This window comes from Callorhinchus milii, unplaced genomic scaffold, assembly GCF_018977255.1.
Source record: "Callorhinchus milii isolate IMCB2004 unplaced genomic scaffold, IMCB_Cmil_1.0 Scaffold5, whole genome shotgun sequence".
NCBI classification, from domain to species: Eukaryota; Metazoa; Chordata; class Chondrichthyes; order Chimaeriformes; family Callorhinchidae; genus Callorhinchus; species Callorhinchus milii.
Genome location: NW_024704746.1, coordinates 4,095,984 through 4,106,971, shown reverse-complemented (window position 1 = coordinate 4,106,971; position 10,988 = coordinate 4,095,984). Strand labels below are relative to the sequence as shown.

At 53.6% G+C, this 10,988-nt stretch overlaps 1 protein-coding gene across 3 annotated transcripts in view; it reads right to left on the bottom strand.

The window, feature by feature from the left end:
* Positions 1-707: 707 nt before the first annotated feature.
* Positions 708-10,988, bottom strand: part of dock7 (dedicator of cytokinesis 7) — a 51,169-nt gene continuing 40,888 nt past the window's right edge. The window contains exons 34-49 of one of the 3 annotated variants that reach the window (XM_007908952.2): positions 10,105-10,201; positions 9,701-9,835; positions 9,232-9,384; positions 8,847-9,005; positions 8,465-8,565; positions 7,978-8,170; positions 7,533-7,676; positions 7,025-7,156; positions 6,794-6,808; positions 4,069-4,203; positions 3,749-3,838; positions 3,053-3,289; positions 2,454-2,597; positions 2,086-2,192; positions 1,764-1,931; positions 708-1,257 (exon numbers count right to left, since the gene is read on the bottom strand). In XM_007908952.2, the coding sequence (XP_007907143.1) occupies positions 1,215-1,257; positions 1,764-1,931; positions 2,086-2,192; positions 2,454-2,597; positions 3,053-3,289; positions 3,749-3,838; positions 4,069-4,203; positions 6,794-6,808; positions 7,025-7,156; positions 7,533-7,676; positions 7,978-8,170; positions 8,465-8,565; positions 8,847-9,005; positions 9,232-9,384; positions 9,701-9,835; positions 10,105-10,201 (2,053 nt within the window). In that variant the 3' untranslated portion in view covers positions 708-1,214. The remainder of the gene's footprint in view (positions 1,258-1,763; positions 1,932-2,085; positions 2,193-2,453; positions 2,598-3,052; positions 3,290-3,748; positions 3,839-4,068; positions 4,204-6,793; positions 6,809-7,024; positions 7,157-7,532; positions 7,677-7,977; positions 8,171-8,464; positions 8,566-8,846; positions 9,006-9,231; positions 9,385-9,700; positions 9,836-10,104; positions 10,202-10,988) is intronic. The other 2 variants (XM_007908953.2, XM_007908954.2) reach the window with 2 other exon arrangements.

The window sequence follows — 10,988 nt, the reverse complement described above, 5'->3', positions numbered from 1 at the left end:
GAAGGAGGCAAAGGATGGAGCGATGCAAAGGGACTGGGATGTAGTACGAAAGGGTGGGGCAGAGAGGCTGAAGGTCCGATCACCAATGGGAAGTGGGGAATGTGGAGCAGGCCGGAGCTTGTTGATGGGGTTGAAAGCAAAACCAGGGCTGACAGAGATATGGTTTTGAATCAAAGTGCCTGAAGTTTGGTTACATAACAGTGAAGGAGGTGGACGCTAACGTCCTGGAATTTAAAGTGATTCGGAGGTTCATTAGACGACGAGGTAAAGTAGTTGCTACTTAGATTAAAAAAGGGCAGCAGTGGCTCCAGGCACAATGGGCTGAATGTTTACACTGAGCGAATCTTTGTGACGTGGAACGGGCAGTGAGAGGACTTCTGTCTGACACTGGTGCTGCGTTACTGTACAAAACATTTCCTGGATATAGTTTAAACTGTCTGCCATGTCCGCCTACAAATACAGAGTTTACAGGCACAATCCTGTGAAGCGCTTTGAGACATCTTGACGGTGGGACGAGGCATTGTACTAAATGCAAGACTTATTCTTCTAAAATACACTTACAGCCTTAGGTGTCCTGCCACATTTACACTGAAAACGAAAGAGGGAGAGAGGATGGGAGTACGTTAGTGCTGATCCCACAACCGCGGTGCGTTCAGACAGGCAATCCCGTGTTACTGTGGGAAAGAACAGATCGAGAAATCCTGCAATGAGGTTGTTCCAATATTTAATCGTACCTTTCACAAAATAAAAATAAACCATGTTGTAACGCCACAGGCACAACGAGCAGTTCAGAGGGAACCCTGTGCAAGGTTCTAATTCCATATAAATAGTGTAACTAACAGTAAATAACATTAAGAGCTTTTAATACAATATTGCAGATAAATAGTTGTGAACACAACTGATTAAATAGCGAATCTTAGGAGTAAATGCTTGTGAGTAAAAACAATGTTAAAGTGACACGTCTGAACACAACCACAACGCGGACTGTTTATGTAACCGTTAGTGTTTAGGTGAAGGGTGAGTACCACACGACGATTTGACACCATGATTATTATTATCCTCTTCACCTTGTGAAAAGGATTGCAATGAAATATCCCGCCCTGGCGTGAGCCAGCGTGGGGGAATGGACCACAACGGGTTTAATACTTGTTTCGGTCTTCTTTGGCCGTCAATTGAATGGGCAGCAGCTGCAGCCCCAGCCACGCGCCCACCTCTCAGACATCCACCTTGCGAAGGCTGACTCGACTGAATGAATCTCTGAAACAAAACGCGCATAAATCAGCCACCATTACAACCTCTCTCTCTCCTCCCCTGCTCCCCCCTCCCCGCCAATCATCATTAGGTCTCAGGGTTTGGGTTGAGACATTAAAATGAGCTCCGGTCTGTGCTTGTTTCTATCTCATCCTCGGTGGCCATGCTTTCAGCTACTATGCCCCGAAATTCTGGAACACTCTTCCTCTATCCCTCCGTCTTGCCTGTTCGTTCCCCATCTTCAGATCTTACCTGAAGGCTTTCGTCTTTGACCGTGTCTACGGTCACCTGCCCCCCGGCTCTGCGTCATGCTCCACCTCTGTCAAGTGCTTTGGGACGCTACCCTGTGTGAGGGGTGGTGTAGGAATGCAGTGAGGAAGGTCGGCAGGCTATCTTGTGGGTACTTAGTGACACTCAGAGGATGGTGTGGAATTACCAAACATTAAGGAGCAGGAGGGATGTAAATGACCCAGGAGCAGTGGCTGGAGACGAGGGGCTGAATGGCCTCCTACCTGTGGCAGGTGATGGGCAGGAGAGGTTTGTAGAGCTGAGGGATTTTCCTGTTGATCAGCGGCTGCAGGGCCTCCTTCAACCGGTGGTAGTTCCTCTCGAGCTCCCGCTGATACTCTCGCTGGTCGTTTCCAATTAGGTTCTTGTTCTTACGCAAAGCGTCCTCACACCTGAGTAAAACCCAGCGGCGCTCAGTACAGTGCATCAGCCATCGGCTTGTCACCCGCGCCATCCCACCCGGACCAGACAAGGTCAGACCACCCAGACAGGACTAAACAACACTGCGACGCGCCACCCGACCTGGATCTGATCCATCAACCTTACCGTTTGGTGAAGTCCTTAAAGCAGAGCCGCAGCTTGTTATGGTGTCGGAAGAGTTTAGGATCGTTGGGAATGTCAGATAGGAAAACCTGAGCAACTTCCAAGGGTCCCTGGCAGGGAGGGAGGGAGGGAGTTAGAAACAGGCATATCCACTCATTCCTTTCCAAACACAACACTACAAAATCCCGAGCATGTCTGCGATATTCTCACTAGCCACTGAATCAAGGGGCAAGTGTGTCTGGGACTGGGAGGCTTCAGGGGAGATAAGAGGAAATATTACACTGCGCTTTCTCTAACGTGTAATGGGCTGTGCGAGGGCCTGGACTTGAGCAGGGGTTGGGCGGTGGGGATGAGCTGGTCTCAGGTCTGACCTGGTTGACTGTGGTACCCACGGAGCCCTGCAGCACCATCTGGAGCATCTTGGGGTCGGCCGGGTCCTGGTGGGTGGCGAAGGCCAGCTCCTGTGTTTTCTTCTGCATGTCCTCAATCGCCACCTCGATCGGCGTCAGAATAATCTGCAGAGACGCCAGTCTCACTTAGTGCTGGTCTGACTGTTACCCTGCCCAGAGGACAGTCCAACACAGCAACAGCAGCCCCTGCGCTTTGCCCACCCACACTGCCCCCTCTGCCCACATGCCCCCTCTGCCCACCCACACTACCCCTAGATCCCCCTCCCCCCACATACACCTCTATCCACCCACCGTGCCCCCAGTGCCCCCTCTGCCCACCTGTACTCCCCCCAGCACTGCTCTGCCCACCCAAACTGCCCTCAGCACCCCTCTGCCACCCGTACTGCCCCCAGCATCCCTCTGCCCACCTGCACTGCCCCCAGCACCCCTCTGCCCACCCACCCTGCCCCCAGTGGCTCCTCTGCCCACCTGCCCTGCCCCCAGTTCCCCCTCCCCCCACATACACCTCTGTCCACAGCACCTTTGCCCACTCTGCCCTGCCCCAGCACTGCCCCTCTCACCTCCTCTTTCTGCACCACGTTGATGCGGGTTTTGACGTAGGGGAAGGCATGGGAGGTGGTGAGGATGGTCTTGCGCTTGTACTGCTCGTGGAGCTCCCCGTGCGCGCGGCCATCCAGCGTGAAGGGCGTGCAGTACATGAAGCGCCGCAGGTTGTAGTTCTTGTCGAAGTAGGTGATGCGGTCCTTCATCTCGTACGTGTCAAAGTATGGCTCCACGTAGGTGATCTGTATGTAAGCCTGCCACAGCCACAGGAGGACATTACTGCCAGCCCTGACACCCTCTCTGTACCCTGTCTCCCTCTGCCCGTGGAGTCCTGTAGCTCAGTGGTTAGAGCACTCGCTTTGCAAGCGAGAGACCTGAGTTCAATTCCAGGCAGGGCGAAACCTTGGGCAAGTTTCCTTACTCCACACAGAGCCTAATAATAATCCCTCCAAAAAAACAAAAAACAATAATAAAAAAAAAATAAAAAAAAATTGGTCATTTTCAATCTACGACTGTTTGTGGGACATTGCTGTGCGCAATTGGCTGCCTCGTTCGCCCACAAATATACAGTCAATTCACTTTACAGTGTGTTCTGTGAAGCGCTTTGGGACGTCCTCCCGACGTGAAAAGCGCTATATCAAATGCAAGGATTATTATTATTTACGGCCGTTCTCCGCTTTCCCCGCCCCGCCAGGCTTTTAATCCGTCTCTACCTTATTGGGATCCAGTTTACACTTGTCCACGGGGTTGGAATCTTTAATGACCTGGACCAGGTCCTCTCCGAAGCGCTCGCCATAAAACGCCTGTGAAGCGGGGAGAGAGAGAGAGAGAGCACAGCTGTTTATTATTCATCTAATATTATTATTATTTTAGCGCCTTGGAACGTCCTCCTGACGTGAAAGGCGCTACGCAATTGTAATTTCAGATTGTATAATAACATTAATAATTTTAATAACATTCTTATTAACTGAATTGTAAGAAGTCTAAGGTTAAAGCAATGCCCGCCCACCCCCTCTCGCTCATCCCCGCTCACCTCCAGCCGATGGGAAATCTCCGCCAGTTTGGTTATCGCCGGCTCCTTGTAAACAAATTCCTGTTCGTCCAAATCCCCGAGTCTGGAGCCGTAGAAGCCGACTCGGAAATATGTGCCGAACATTCTCTTGCCATCCTGCGAGGAGAGAGACAAAGAGAGAGCGTGACAATCAGCCAGCCTTACAAACCCGAGCTAGGATCTGAAATTACCCTTTTGCCGCAGTGGGTACATCACTCGTTCCCCCTGGCACTGCACTGGAGCTCTCACCTCCAGCCTCCCCGCTGTACCCGGCTCAGTTTGGGCACACCTCACCTCAGGGAGGATGTTTAAGGCCTGGGAATGAGCGGAGAAGTGATTTGCAATGATACAGGGATAATTATCCTTGCATTTCATACAGTGCCTTATCACGTCATTGAGTCATCTCAAAGCGCTTCACAGAATATACTGTTAAGTGTAGTGACTGTGCATTTTGTGGGCACAAAGTGATGAGAGGCTTTAGGGATGAGGAGCAGTTGGAGAACTTGGATCTGTCTTCGTTGGAACAGAGGAAGTTGAGATGGAACCTGATACAGAGGTGACACAATGAGGAAGACTGTAGTGGAAGCTCTGATAAAGGGATAGAGGCAAAGGCCACTTTGGGTGTTAAGAGGGAAATAGACAGATAGGGAGGATTGATGGGACATGTATCACTGGGATTGAATGGACAGCTTGCTCGGAGACCCGGGACAGACTCGATGAGCTAAATGGCCTCCCTCCGCATTGTAATTTTCAGTGATTCTACGCTCAGCTGCCATAAACTGAAGGGTTAAATCGCTCGATGAATGACTGCGTTGTGCATGGCACTGAGGCCCGCAAGAGGCAAACACACGGTGAGATCCCAACACAGGATGCAAAGCGACAAGCAGAGCAGCCCAGGCCAGCGGGGAAGCAGGTTAGTGCTGGGAGACCAGCGCATTGCACAGAAACCCAGCCATAGCAGCACGAAAACACCCTGTTAGCGACATTCACTCCCTCACTCACTGCCCAGGCACGGCTCAGCTGCTCACTGCAGCAGCCCGGCTGTCACTCTCCCTGGCCTCGGTGTCTGTAACATTGGGCTGTGTGAGTGTGTAACTGTGGACTGTGTGGGCGTAACTGTGGGCTGTGGTGTGTAAATGTGGGATGTGTGTGTCTAAATGTGAGCTGTGTGTGTATATGTGGGCTATGGGGTATGTAAATGTGGGCTGTGGTGCGTAAATGTGGGCTGTATGTATGTGTGTCTAAATGTGGACTGTGTGTGTGTGTAAATGTGGGCTGTGGTGCGTAAATGTGGGCTGTGGTGCGTAAATGTGGGCTGTGTGTGTATATGTGTATAACTGTGGGCTGTGTGGCTGTAATAGTGTGAGTGAGTGAGTGAGTGAGTGAGTGAGTGAGTGAGTGAGTGAGTGAGTGAGTGAGTGAGTGAGTGAGTGAGTGAGTGAGTGAGTGAGTGAGTGAGTGAGTGAGTGAGTGAGTGAGTGAGTGAGTGAGTGAGTGAGTGAGTGAGTGAGTGAGGTCAGGAGAGTGAATATCACTGGATCATTAATAACAGGTTTCTCAGGGCAGCTAAAACGACAACACAGACATCAGAACCCAAAGCCCCCGTCCCCCCGGATTAATGAACGACTGCATCAGGTAACGGAATAGAACGAAGCCAAAAACTTACCACAACACAGAGTGACAGTGGGAGGAGGGGTTCAGCACCAGGGCGAGGAGAGAGATAGGGAGAGAGAGGGAGGGGGGGAAAAGAAAGAGGTAGAGAGAGAGAATAAAGAAAAGAAATTACTTTCATCAGAACAAGGGACTTTTTTTGATTCTAAAAGCAACAGATGCAAAACAACCACCAACAACAAAAGCAAAGCAGCTTCTCTCAACTCTCCATTGTGAGACAGTGCATGCGTGAAGCAGGCAGTGTGGGGGTGGGGTGGGGTGGGGGGGGTTCAGTGGGAGTCAGGCAGCAATGTGGAGGATGGATGGAGTAGGTGAGAGAGGCAAACACCAAGAGTTAGTGGGTAAGCAATGCCATGCAAGCTAATAGTGCAGAGCGGAGACCCGGAGTCAGTCAGCCCCAGCCCCCGGACCCCGGCCGCCACCCTGGCTGACCACACGATGGCTCAACATTTAGGATCGGCAGGTTTTGCGGCAGGTTCTTAAATCCGTTCTGAATCTGGGAGAGGGATTTCCGGGCTTGGTAAATTGGAAACTGGCTTCAGACAGAGATTGGGTTTGAGCACGTGCTACGATTCGTGCCCCATGTGTCTGCTGGGCGGAGACTGTAGCTTCCGGCCTCTGGGGTGAAGAGACGGACGCAGACAGCGTGGTTCGAGGTCTCGGTACAAACACCCAATTCCCAAATGTATAGTGTAATCTGACCCCCCCATCCCCCCATTCCACACCGCAATGAGAGCGTAACTGAGGACTGTGAACCAGAGGAAACAAAGGAGGAAGCTTGTGATGGGAGTGACTCATTCACATGAGGAGACGTGTCTGTTTCACATGCAACGCCTGTGTAATCTGTTCAACCAAGAGAAAAAGCATTCCACCTACCACTCACCTTCCCCCCCGCCCACCCCATCCCACGAGTGCACACACACACACACACACTCCCGCGCTCACTCACTCTCGCACGCGCTGGCGAGCGAGCACACACCAAACCGGGACACGTGGTTAATTAGTGCTCTAAATACCAATGGAAATGGGAACCTACCTCCCAGCCAGTACTCTGTGTAACAAAAAGTAAAACGTCATGTCAAGACAGGCACGCAAACGGGCGGGCTCCTGTGTACATTCGCGACACAATAAAAAGCACGCGCACGTTACACGTTTGAAACAGTCTCCACCTCACCAGCGATTCCTGGCCCACTGACACGGACACCAACCCCACCCCCGCCCTCTGGCCCTGAACCCCCTTGAGCCCCGGGGGAGGTTGGCTGCTCACCTGGTGCACGATCTTGCTGAAGGCGTCCTGCAGTTTGCCGTGAATGGCCGCCAGCTTCTTGGCGTCGCGGTTGGCCTCGTGGATCGGGATCAGAACCTTGTAAACCTCGTTGACGGCCTCATACATCCCCGCCTGCCGCACACACACACAAACGGAGGGCACATTACCCAACAACACGGGCAAAACACACACATGCTCAGTGTGACCACAGTCCCCAACCGACACCCAACAACAACAACTTGCATTTACAACAAGAGCGCCCCTCACACAGGGCAGCGTCCCAGAGCGCTTGACAGTAGTGGAGTATGATGCTGAGCTAGGGGGAAGGAGGAGGTGACCATAGGCACGGTGGAAGATGAAGGTCTAGCTGAAAGAGCGGACAACGATGGTACCAACCGAGAGATTGTGAGCATGAAGCACGGGAAAGCCTGGAATGCGGCTGCGCGGGAGCTGTTACGAAGGGAAAGGGGAGGGGAATAGTCAAGGCAGAGGATGGAGATGTTCTCACCAGGGAGAAGAGCTCCGCGGCCTGCTCCAGAAGCCCCACCAGCCCCGTCTCCGTGAAATACTTCCCCGAGCAGATTCCTTCCTCATCGGGCGACAGAACATCATCAGACACAGCCGACTCCTCCAGCACATTGAAGGATATGTTCTGGAGAGAGAGCAACAGAGAGAGCGACAGAGAGAGGCATTTTACACAAACTAATTCATTATCAATGAACTCAAGTCAGTCAGACAGCAACAGCTACACAGAGAGAGATACACACACAGCCAGACACAGAGACACATGTAGCCAGATATAGACACTCACAGACAGACAGAGAGACCCACACAGAAAGACACTGACAGACAGACAGACAGACAGACAGACAGATACTATTAGCCAGTCAGAAACACACAGACAGTGACAGTTAGACAGTGACAATCACACACACACACACACAGAGCGGCACCTGGAAGGTGACACAGCCCACAGGCAGGTGTTTGCGATCCTCCAACATGCTGAGATACTCGGCCACGAGGGCAGCAGCGTGGACCTGGCACTGAGCGGCCTCGGCGCGGTTACTATTCTCCATGTGTTTTCCCGCCATGTTCTGTAGCCAGGTCAGCCGCAGGTCCGGGGACGTCTGGTAACCTTTAGCAATCCTTCAGGGCGGGGGATTAACCAGCGGAGATCAGCAATGAGAGAGACAGGGGAGACTGGAGGGGGCGGGGGCTGATGGGGCAGGGCAGTGTGGGTGCGGCTGGGGGCAAGGCGGTGGGGGCGGGCCAAGTGGGGGCAGGGCTGGTGGGGCTGAGGGCCAGTCAGTGTGGGGGTATGGGGCTACAGTGGTGGAGGAGCTGAAGGTGAGGGTGGGACAATGGGTGGGGCTGGGGTTATGGACAAGGCTGTCGGGTGGGGGGGGGTTGGGGTGGGGGAGAGGCTGGCAGGAGACCTACCTGTACATGAGGTCGATGAGCATCTCGGGATCCTCCTGGTGCTCCTTCATCTTCACAGTGTCCGACAGGATCATGTGCAGGTTAAACACCAGGTCCTGGACCTGAACACAGACATTCCTCAACACCTGAAGAGAGGCAGCTTCCACCACCCTCGCTCCCCCACCCCGTCACCCACCTCCCTCTTCCCACCCACTCACTCCTTCAACCCCCACCTTCTCCTCTCCCCCTTGCCCTCCCCCTCTCCTCCCCCATTACTGTAACCTTTCCCCCCACCTCCTCCTGTCCATCTCTCTCCCTTCCCCATCTCCCCCCTTACCCTCCCGCTCCCCTCCATCTCCCCCCTCACCCTGTGCCTTCTTTCCCCCACCCCCGTGGGGCTGACCTGCTCAGGGAAGGTGCTGTCTCGGAGCTCCAGCTCCTCCTCAGCGTAGGTGAGGATGGTTTTGAGCGAGCGCCGCAGGAAGTCCTCGTTGAAGTTGTGGGAGGTTCCGACCAGCGAGGACAGTGACATGGTCACCTGCATCTTCACCCTCGCAAAGCTCTGCACACAGACAATGTCAGGCTCTGGCCAATGGGGGAGGGGGTGTGGGTGGGGGGGTGGGGGCGAGATGGTTGGGGGGACGGGGAGTGAGGCTGGGGCAGCGAGGCCAAGTGGGGGAGAAGGAGAGAGAGCGAGGCTGATGGGGGGAGAGAGAGCGAAGGCGGGCGGGGGGGGGGGCGGGAGGTGTAGAGCAAGGCCGGGGGAGGGGGGTTGAGGTAGGGCTTACGTTGCCGATCTCGAAGTTCTGTCTCATGAGCAGGTACAGCGAGGCGCTGGCATGGGCACGGATGCTGCCGATGCTGCTGCTGCAGTGTCTCAGGAGCCTGAGACACAGGTCAGCACACTGCTCCGTCTCCTCCTCAAACAACAGCTCCGGGAACTACAACACATACACACACACACACTCCCGTTACACTCCACATTCAGGTATTACACTCCACTAATGCATCTCGGGTTAGAGTCACAGTAAAGCTCCCTCTACAACGTCCGTCCACACTCCTAGGTCAGGGTGAGAGACAAGTGTAAAGCTCCTTCTATACTGACCGTCCACACTCCCAGATCAGTGACAGCATTCGGTTTCAGACAGAATCAGAGCCCCCCGTCCCCTTTCCCTTCGCTCTCTCCTCTTCTACACAGATTCCCAGCACTGTAGCAGGCTTTGTGATGCTCTCTCTGTATCAGTGTTGCATTCTCACCTTGGAAACTAATGCTCTCTGAGTAGCGAAGCAGTGCTGCAGGTACAGGGCGCTCTGGTTACAAGCCATGGTGTGGAGAAGCACTTTGAGGACACCGCCCAGCACGCTCTCCTTGGCCTCCGTCAACGACACCGTCTGCAGAAGAAGCGTCAATCACACCTGGCTGGTCCTCACAGTCCAACTCACAGCCCAGCCCACAGATCATCACACTAACCACCACACAACTCACAGCCCAACTGACCGCCCAGCACACGCCACAGCCCACTGCACTAACCACCAAACAACCCACTCCATTGCCCAAACCACAGCTCTGATAGCCCACCATACAGCTCCCTGACAGACCCCACCTGCCCGCGCCCCCCCCCACACGACACTCCACGCATCACAGGCTCTCAGCTTCTCACCTGAACGACGATCTCCAGGGTGTCCAGGACTATGAGGTTGGCCTCTGTGGCCAGGTTGCCGTCAATCAGAGCTTCGTGCTCCAGCTCAGCCCTGGACCTGGTTACAGCACAAACAGGCAGAATGAGGCGGGGGTGGAGTGACAAGGGAGGGCTTGCTGGCAGGCCAGAGATCTCCATGACAATATTTACAGGGGATGTGATCCAAGTTCACAATTCGGGACAGGACATGATGTGAGGGGAGCAGGTCCTCAGAGAGTAGAACTGCCACAAATTCCAAAGTAAAACCTCAGCGGAACGAGGGATTTGAGGAATTCTCCCTCTCACCCCCACACTGCAGTCCACAAGTGCAGTGATTTCAGTGCTGGCGGTGGTGGGGGGAATGGTGAGGGGGTCACATAATAAGTCTGAATGTCATGGTTAATTTATGAAGCATAAACTCTGAGTTGTCTTATAATAAGAATAATCTTCGCATTTGATATCGCACCTTATCGCGTCTTCGAGACGTCTCAAAGCGCTTCACAGGTTATACTGGAAAGCATAGTGACTGTATCTTTTGTGGGCGAAACGTGGCAGCCAATTGCGCACAGCAGTGTCTCACAAACAGCCTTGACCTGTGGTCACACCAGTGTGACCGAGCCGCCGCACAACCAGCCCTGACTGAGAACCCTCAGCCTGGCTCGGTGAGGGCTGTGAGCACAGAGAGACTGAACACTGAGCAGCCGCAGAGCAGGTTTCGGGAATGCATTGTGTGCGCGGAGAACACAGACCTTGCCTTAGCCACTGGCACCCGTCAATGTAAGCAAGCCGCCCGGGGAAGACATTCAGCTGGTTTGAGGAATCAGGTCAATGAGATGAATTAATTACAGAACAGAGCTTCAAACATA